At 49.6% G+C, this 9591-nt stretch overlaps 1 protein-coding gene across 1 annotated transcript in view; it reads right to left on the minus strand.

Moving 5' to 3' along the window:
- STOX1 (storkhead box 1) overlaps positions 1 to 9129 on the minus strand; it is a 66605-nt gene extending 57476 nt beyond the window's left edge. Inside the window, exon 1 of the mRNA XM_069071478.1 lies at positions 8724 to 9129. Within this exon, the coding sequence (XP_068927579.1) occupies positions 8724 to 9129 (406 nt within the window). The remainder of the gene's footprint in view (positions 1 to 8723) is intronic.
- Between the last annotated feature and the right edge of the window lie 462 nt (positions 9130 to 9591).

The following is a 9591-nucleotide window of genomic DNA, read 5'->3' on the forward strand; positions in this document are numbered from 1 at the left end:
TCTAAGGTCCTCCTAACTCCAGAGTTCATGATCTCTTTGGGCCTCATTGTGCTCACCTATAAAATGAAGGTGCTTCCCAGCTCTAAATATCTACAAACAACTAGTTCAGAGAGCCTGAGCTCCCAATAAGGGTGGTCCATGGTACTGTGATGACAGCTGAGCATTTTAGAAGGAGAAAGAGCCAGGTGAGACTTTTGCAGCAGAGCAGGGTATCTCTGGGGAGCCCCACATAAAACACAATGTTTGTGTTCTGTGCTTTGTCCCTAGAGAAGGTCTTTATGTATTTGGCTGTGCTGAAAGCTTCCTGAGGTCTCAGGCCCAGAGAACACCAAAAAACTGGGGAGAATGAATCTAGATCAGGAAGTCAGGAACAATGATAATAAACAGCTTCTGTTCATTTCTCAGGCATAACTGTGGGGAGATGCTAGTGAGACCCTGACAAAATTACCGAAAAAGCAAAGAGAGGTTGTGGAAAAACAGGCATACTAATGCATTGTCGGTGGAATTGCAAATTGGTCCAGCCATTCTGGAAAGTAGGTTGGAATTATTCTTTCTAAAGTAACTAAAAATAACCATGCCCTCTGACTTAGAGATCCCACTGCTGGGAATATACCCCAAAGATATCAGCCACACACACACAAAAGGCGCCATATGTACCAAAATATTTGTAGCAGCAAAGAACTTGAGACTGAGTGGATGCTCCATTGTTTAGGAAATGACTCAAGTTACAGGAATAGAATGGGATGTTATTATGCTATCAAAGCAATGAATATGATAAAATGCACAGAAGCATGGAAAGGCTTAATGAGTGACCTCTGTGAATGAACATAAACCAAATAAAATGAGAAGAACCAAGAAAATGATGTAAATGGTGCAAATGGAAAGAACAACAAAACAATAGAAAGTGAATGTTTTGAAATCCTATGAATCCAGGCTGGCCCCAGAGAAGAGATGGGGAAAAGCCTGGCCTGACCCTCTCTTCTTTTTTTATTTCCCCCCCCTTTTTAGAGGGGGGGAAGGCAGAGCAATTGGGATTAAGTGACTTGTCCGAGGTCACACAGATAGTAAGTGTTAGGTGCCTAAGGCTGGATTTGAACTCAGGTCCTCTTGACTTCAAGACTGGTGCTCTATTCACTGCGCCACCTAGCCATCCCCCCCCCCCCCCTTATGAAGGTGGAGGATATGGGTGGGAAAAACTATAGGTAAAGAGTGGTCATTTTTGCTGTTGGTTAATGTTGCTGAACTGCTCCTTCCTTCCCTTTAAAAAAAAAGTCTTTGCTATAAAAGGCAGCTTTTTGGGAAGGAGAAGGTGAGAGAGAAATTGGGAAATGCAGGACGTAAAAATCCAAAGATATTAGTGAGAATTTAATGTTGGCTGTTTTGTTTTGTTTTAGTACTGAGGGCTTGAGAAAGCTGACCTCTTCTTCCTCCCTCAAAGCCTGGACTGACTATTAACACCACCCAGCATGCAAATTCTTTTATGCCTGGTTCAATCAAGCCTAGATTAACAGGCAGAGCAGTGAAATTTAGAGACAGCAACAACACCGAGAACGTATAAGGTCCAGGGTCAGTTTTTTCTTCCTCTTTCAGTATTGGTGCATTTGCTTTCACTGTTTACTTTTGCTGAAAGCAAGAACAAGAATGGAGAGATCAAGAAAACTAGAGAAGGCTGGGCTGGGGCAGGAAAGGAATTAAAAGCACAATTCTCCTCCTGTGACAGAGAACGGAATCCAGGCATTCCACAGGAGGGAAGGGGAAAGCACAGGGTCTGCCCATTTCCCTCATCTCTACACCCCCACCCGACCTGGTCCTTGGTCTGGGATCCATGGCTCCCAGCTCTTCCCAACTCTTCCCTAGACACATGTTACCACACTGGTCCCTCAGAACTCACTGGTCTCCCTCCCAATCCAGCCTAAGGGAGGGAAAGATCTCCCTCCTAGTCTAACCTTGACAAGGATGTGTCAGCATTATTGTGCCACAGTCCAACCCTCTCATTTTATAGATGGGGAAACTGAGGCCCAGAGAAGTTAAGTGAATTGCCCAGGGGGTAAGCAGGGGTAGAGATCTGAACCTAGATCTGACAGCTGCAGAGTCTTTCCATTGCCCCACCTCGGCTAGAGTCCTGGCTTTGTCAGCTCTCCACCCCGGGCCTCTGTTTTCCCATCTACTGCAGTCCCTCCCTCAAATCCTTATCTTTCCTTAAAGCTTACCTTGAGTGCTACCTCCTCTGGGAAGCCTTCCCTGATCCCCCCAGTTGTTAATGTTCTTTCCCTTCTCAAATTAGCTTGTATTTATGCATCTGATCTCTGTCCCCAGTGCCAAATAACAGCTCCCACTTACTTAACTCTTTAAGACCTGCACAATGCTTTACACCAACTCAGTTGTTCCTCACAACAGCATTGAGAGGTAGGTGCTATTATGATCCCCATTTTCCCATAAAGCTGAGATGGAAGGATGTTAAGTGACTTGTCCAGGGTCACACAGCTGTAACGTGTTTGAGGAGGATTCAAACTCAGGTCTTACTATCCTGGAGTCTCAGTACTCTATTCACTGTACCACCTACAGTGCCTGGCCCCTAGAAGGCTGGTAATAGATGCTTATAGATTGTTAGACTTCATGGTAGTCCCCCCACTGTGGTATGTGGGGCTCCTGGAGAGCAGGATGTTACTTCATTTGTCTTCTTGTTTTTCCATCAGTGACCCAGAGACACAGTAAATATTTGTGGAATTGGGTTCTCAGAGGTTCCCCTGCAGTACTAACATTCTAGCACTATGATTCCATACTGGGAATGTGCAGGCCTGCCTCGTTGGGGGCCTTCTGTCTTTGCCCAAGACTGCAAGGACCACAAACTTACCCAGACAACCAGCCCCAGCAGATATCAAAGAACCACCTTGGAGTGAGAGCTAGGAACTCCAGTCAGAAGAAGACACTACAGAAGAAGACACTGAGGTCCACAGATGAGGGGCTCCCTCATTGGGGATCACATGGGTAACAAGTGCCTTTGCCTTCCAGCACCAACCAATGCTAAGGCTTCTGGTCCTTTTTCCTCTGATGTCTCTGCACTTTCACAAGCCACTGAGAGGCTGCCTGTCCTCCCTAAGCATCCCCACATTGCATCAGTCAACCCTGCTAGTGAGAGCATTGAAGGCCACCAACAAATTCCAACCTTCTTAGCCCAGAGGACACTGAGCTTCTCAGGTTCTCCTTATAAGGCATTTCATCCAACTCCTCCATAAAATCTCCTAGCTATTTTCTGGTCTCTTTGACACATCCCACTGGGCTCTAAAAAGCAATTATGAAGAGTTTCAGACTTTGTCCCTATCACATGTCCTGCTCTGGAGCTGAGTTCAGTTCAAGAGCTCGGATGTGGAATCCAGGCTCTGCCCCTAATCAGCTGTATGGCCTTGACCTCATTCTGATATCTCCAGGCTCCTCGTTTTCTCATGTGGACGTGAGGGGCTTGTACTACCGTGTTTCCCCGATAATAAGACCTATCCCAAAAATAAGCCCTCCCCTTACTGTGTAAGATTCCTCTAAAATAAGCCCTCCCCCGAAAATAAGCCCTATTGAGATTGCTACTGTAGTGAAGGTGATCCCCTGCGCTACACACTACATTACGGTACCCTCTATATGCACTGTTCCCCCCCCCCCCCCCGTGAAACGCACGCCGCGCTCCGAGCTGCATCCAATCAGAGCTGCAGCAGTGAGCGCGTCATCCTGTTCTTCCCCAGTGATTTGCTTATTGAATAAAGGTACATTTTTTTGTTCACATTTACCTGTTTATTAAAATTGCTGTCAATGTTCATTAAAATAAGCCCTCCCCTGAAAATAAGCCCTCTGGTGTTTTTCTGTCCAAAAAATATAGTAGGACAGTGTCTTATTATCGGGGAAACACGGTAATAACTCACACTCCTACAGTGTTTTAAAGTTTATCGATAATAATCAAAGGGGGACAGATTTAGAGCTGGAAGGCACTGACTTCAACCCCTTCTTATGGAGGCCTACCCAGAAGTCTTCTGACTTGCCCTAGGGAAAAAAGCATATTAAGTATCAATGGAAGGGTCTGAACCCAGGCCTTTGGGAGTTGGATTCCAGTACTCTATCCATCCACTGCCTCTCAACAACCCCAAGGGTCAGGCAGTACCAGTATGATCACCTCCATTTTTGCAGATGTAAAAAGTAAATCTCGGAGAAGGGAAGTGCAGAGCAATTAAGTGGCAGCGTGAACCCAGATCATGTGATTCCCATTCCCATCCTCTCTCCACTGCATCAATATGCCTAGAAGTAAATACTGAGAGTCTACAGGGGTGTTCCCCATTGGAGAAGGGAGTCGATAGAAGTTAGGTGGCACCTGGATTTGAAAGCCAGTCTTGGGCATTTCTAGCTCGGTGACCAATGGCAAATCTTTCGCTTGCTGGAGCCTCAGTTCCCCCATCTGCATCATGGCAACAATGATGCTGTAGCCTACTGCACTGGCTGTTGTAAGGCTTGAATGAGATCATGGTTGTAAAAGGCAGCCCGATCCTTAAAAGTCCTGAATACACATAAATGCCAACTATTCTCACTGTTTCTGGTATTTCTGAGCAGGGGGGAGGGGCAAGAGGATGGGAGCTGGACTTCAGGGCTTGGGGTTTAGAAGCCCATTCATTGCCTTTCCACTCTTTCAAATGGTCCCTTAATTAGGGTGCAGTTTTCAGATGTCAGCAAATGGAGCCAAGAGACTGAAGGCTACCACTGCCTGACCGGTACCTTATGTCATGCCACCATTACTGGCCGTGATTTACTCACTCCTCCTCCATTATCTCACCCTGAACACAGGCCCCCACCCCTGTCCCAGCCAGCCTCTGCCCCACTGGTGCACTCTGCACACTACATTTAATATTGGAAGCACCAGAGCTGGGACGGCTAATTCAAACCAGACAGAGAAACAAGGGCTGGGAAGGAGGGAGGATGGGCATGGGTGGGGAGCACTGCTGGGAATCAGTGGACCTGATAAGATGTGGCATAACTGCAAAAAATAAGCCCTCCCACCCCGCCCAGTTCCACAACCTGCCCAGCTTGGACATTTGCCTTTAAACAGACACAATAGTCAGAATTTTGCTCTAGTGCTTTGAGAGGCAGGGCAGCATAGAAGCCACTGTGCCTCAGTGGCCCCAGACAGCTCTTTCACACTTTTAAGTTCTGGAATAGGGAAACTATGTAGGGAAGGTGTAGAAAAAGATGAAGTGAGACTTCTGGATTGGGGAATCACAGCATCACAACATTTGGAGCTGGCAGACAGGGGCCTGATAATCTAGCTCCAGCCTGTCACTGGGCAGAGAGGAAAAGACATCTCCAAAAGCAGCAATTAAGAAAGCTGAGATTTGAATCTGGGTCCTTGGACTCCAAAGTCCCAGCTCCCCCCATGGCACCACAGTGTCTTCAAACCCAGAGAACAGCTTAGCTGATGACTTAACCTGCCTTCAAACTACAGTCACAAATTCATGAAGATATAGTACTAACATATCCACATCTATCTATCAACAAAAACCCCATATGGGGTCACGACCCACAGTTTAAGAAGCGCTGGACAGGGCATCTAAATAATCACAGGAAAAACTTGCTGAAATTTCAAGGTTTAACTAGATGTGGTCTCTCAAGGGCCTCCCAGCCCTGACATCCTATGCCCCAAGGTCCCTCCCAGCCCTGACATTATGTCCCAGGGTCCCTCCCAGCCTTGACATCTTAAGCCCCAAGGTCCCTCCCAGCCCTGACATTATGTCCCAGGGTCCCTCCCAGCCCTGACATCCTATGTCCCATGGTCCCTTCCAGCCCTGACATTCTGTGCCCCAGGGTTCCTTCCAACTCTGACATTCAGGGCCCTAAGGTCCCTTCCTGCATTAACACTGTATGCTCTAAAGTCCCTTCTGGCTCTGACATTTTGTGTTCTATGACTGTCCAACCACAGGAACAAAGGCAGGGTTTTGCTCAGGAATCTAGTCCAAAGATATTTTACACAAGCTAAGAATGACCCTTTGGAAAGGGGACTCAAGGAGAGCACTAAAGCTTTCTATCTTCTAACAAAACACAAATAAGCTCCAAGAAAAAGTCTGACTGACAGTTGGTTCTGTTTAAAAAAAACAGGAAGGAAGGAAGAAAAGGTAATTTGGGAGCTATTTTCCCTGTTTCTTTAGAAGATGTGCTGTGAGGAAGGCAGCTACTTGAGCTGCTTTGCTGAACATTACCAGCTTTAAGCCCAGCCAAGAGAGAAGGTGGGGCTTTGCCCCCTCCCAGGCTCCCCCCGCCCAGGCTCCTCAATCTTCCCAGGTCAGTCCAAGGACTGGGGCTCAGCAGCCTGTTCAGTCCAAAATTCAAAAATTAGGGGCTTCACTCACACAGCCTTTGATTCCAAACAAGCCCAGTCAGTTCAGCACCCTGAGGTGTTCCAAGCACAGCCAAGCCAAGCCAAGCCAACAAGTATTTCCTAAGTGTCTGTTCTGTCATAGGGACTGGGGGTACAGAGGAAGCAGGCCTTGCCTTCAAGGAGTTTACATTCTGAGGAAAGGGATAGAACAGATGTCCAAACAAATAGACACAATGGGATTTGAGGAGAGAAAGCAAGAACTGGGAATTCCAGATCACAAAAATCTCTGAAAAATTCTGACCACTTGAAGGGCAAAGGAGAAATGTATAAAGGCTGCAGCACATATCTGTGAATTGTAAAAAGCTATCCGCCAGGAAGTACGCCTTGGAGTGAGATGGAGGGAAAACAGATGGACACTGCAATTCCACCCAGGAATGCTCAAAGACACCAAGGTAGGCTGCCACCACCCTTCGAAGGGGTACCTTCCACTCACAGGATTTCCAGGGTATGAACAAGAAGAACCCAGGATGGTAGAAAGGCACCCATAGGCTAGTTACGTCCTCAGAGGGAGCACCCACAGATCTCAAGCAGTCTAAAGAGAGTTCTGAGAAATTATATGCTTTTCATTGCAAGGAGTGGATGGACTTAGGGTGTGCAATGAGGCATATATATTTTTGTGTATAGCCATTGAGGGGCTTGTTTTGCTTGATTATGAATATTTGACACAAGAAATGTTCTTTTTTTTTTCCCAGTGGGTTGGGGGATGAAATGAAAAGAAAATCGATTTCTGTTCTTTAAAAAAAAAAAAAACAGAGGAGGGGTATTACAAATGTGAAATGCATGTACTTTCAGATGAGGTCGCTGTATTATTATACTTAATGTTTTATTTTATTATAAGAGAAGTGGAAGTAACATATGTAACAAAAATAAAATACATCAATACAACCATAAGTGACCAAAAAAAAAAAATACACCGTTGAGAAGAAAAAGAAAGGAAGGCACTCTTTTCTGCCTAATAATAACGACCAAACTTGGCCTTGAGAAGACCTGAGAAAATGCTGCTCCGTCCCTCCCTCCACTGCCGAGGAGATGGGGAGGCAGAGGGATGGCTGCCAAACACTTCAGCCATTGTCAGTCTCGGTGAGTGTGGCTTTTTTTCCTCTTCCTTTTGAATCTTTGTTAAAAGGGATGGCTCCCCGATCAGTATGAGGGATAGATTAAAAAATAAGGGTGATGGAAAAACCAAAGATATCGATAATTTTTTAAACAATAAAAAAGCTTGTGTTCGGATAGATTTAGAAACCTTTAGTCCAACCCCTTTATTTTACAGAGGAAACTGACCAAACCCATCCCCTTCCAGATCGCCCGCAGAGGAGCCCTCGAGTACCAGGTGAACGCATACATAACACGAGTGAGGTTTTTGCCTCATTTGGGCTGAACTCTTTCAAGCTACAGTAAAGCCCCTATCGTAGTGTAGGGATCCCAACCTTCCATTCTTTGACCCCCTCCCTGGCTTTCGGAAACCTTCCGCTGCCCCATAGCCAATGTGAAAAGAAACAAATGGAGAGTTTATTCATCATATGCTTATAAGAAATAAAATATAATAATTTACCAAATATTCCCAGCACACCCCATGACCATGCCTATAGTCATGATTCTCCTTTCCCTTGGATCGTGGGTGTCCACAGGAGGGGAACTGCTGGTGCAAGCTCAGCCTTTGACGTACTAGCTGGGTGACCCTGGAAAAGTCTCTGCTTCCCTCAGCAGCGCCCCAGGCTGCGCTCTGGGACCAGTAAATTGTACGTTGGTTGCCAGTCATGTGCATCGGTGGCAAAGGTTTCCTTCTTTCAAGGAACCAGGAGTTCCCTGCTCTGATGGAACCACAGGAGCGGGGCTGGGGCGGGAAGGGGAGGGGAGGGGGGCCGACCTGCGGGAGGCGGGGGACGGGAGGGGGACTAAAACATTTGGTAAGAGCTGGTCTGAGACTGGAAGGCCAACCCAGCCCGCCCACCCAAAGGAAACGTGACGGCGCGGCTCTTTGCTCCCAAAATCTTTGGTGTCTATAGGAAGGTCTCTACTAGATCGGTCCCGGGGGCTGCTCTGAGTAGAGCTCACCCCCTAACGGGGCAAGTCCCGCACTTTGGGGAGGGAGGTACTTGCCTGGCGGGGGCACCAAGCGAAGCAGGTCAGGTTTCCTTCCTTGCTCGCCTAGTCCCTCTCTCCAGAGAGAACCGATGCGTTCCAGAGCCGAGCCGAGCTGCCTGCGCTCTCTGGAACCCCTGTCCCCCCACTTAGCCATCCCACAGGTACTCTCGACCCTGTCCCCAACTCCAGTCGCCCGCCGCGCGCGACCCCCTCCCTCCTTCACGCGCTCACTCACCCACGGCGCGGATGCGGAAGCCCCGCGGCGGGCGCAGCGCCCGGCGCAGCCAGGCGTCCCGCAGCACCTGTAGGCTGCCAGGCGGCCCGTGCACCAGCAGCACCCCGCGCCGCAGCCAGCCCTGGAAGGCCAGCCGGGAGGCGGCGCGGGCCAGGCGTGCGTTCCAGAAGCAGCGCGCGTTGGCACGACGGAAGGCACGGAAGAGCGCACGGCCTCCGGGCTCCCCGTCCTCCGTCTCCAGGGACCCCGGGGCCCCAGCTGGGAGCAACTCGTCCAGGCTCGCCTCGGCTGCCCCGGGCTCCAGCTCCGGGTCTGGTTCCGGCGCCCCGGCGGCGCCCCGTTCCTGCTCCTGTCGGCACAGCACCAGCGCCAGCGAGCCCGGGGCCAGCTGCACGGGGCGCGCCATCTCGCCTGCCCCGCAGCCCCGGGCCAGCCCGCCCCAGTGGCCGCCCCGCAGCGAGCAGCCGGTAGCCCGAAGCCCGGAGATCCGCTTACTGGGCAGCAGCAGCGGCTGCCTAGGGAACGCGGCTTTGGGGGCGGGGCCCGATCTCCGGGCTCCGGGGGGCCGGGCTGGGGGCGGGGGCGGGGACCGGAGTGAGAGAGGGTCGGCCCCCTTCCCCCCCCCCACGGCCCCAGCGGGAGGTGGGGCGGGGCAAGGCGAGCAAGCAAGTGAGCTGGGGCTGGAGCCACAAGTCCGCTGGAGGTGGGGAGGGAGGGAAGCGGGGTTCGGCAGAAGGGAAGGGGGAGCCCCCTGCACAGGAAAGGGCCGAACGTGTCCTGAGAACTAAGATGGTTAGAACGTTGAGCTTGTAATGGTGACCTTAGAATACAGAATGTCGGGACCTTGAACCCAGAATTCAGTGCCAAC

This window comes from Petaurus breviceps, unplaced genomic scaffold (genome assembly GCF_028583685.1).
Source record: "Petaurus breviceps papuanus isolate PSGF00001 unplaced genomic scaffold, PetGlider_PUasm1.0 90825, whole genome shotgun sequence".
Classification (NCBI taxonomy): Eukaryota; Metazoa; Chordata; class Mammalia; order Diprotodontia; family Petauridae; genus Petaurus; species Petaurus breviceps.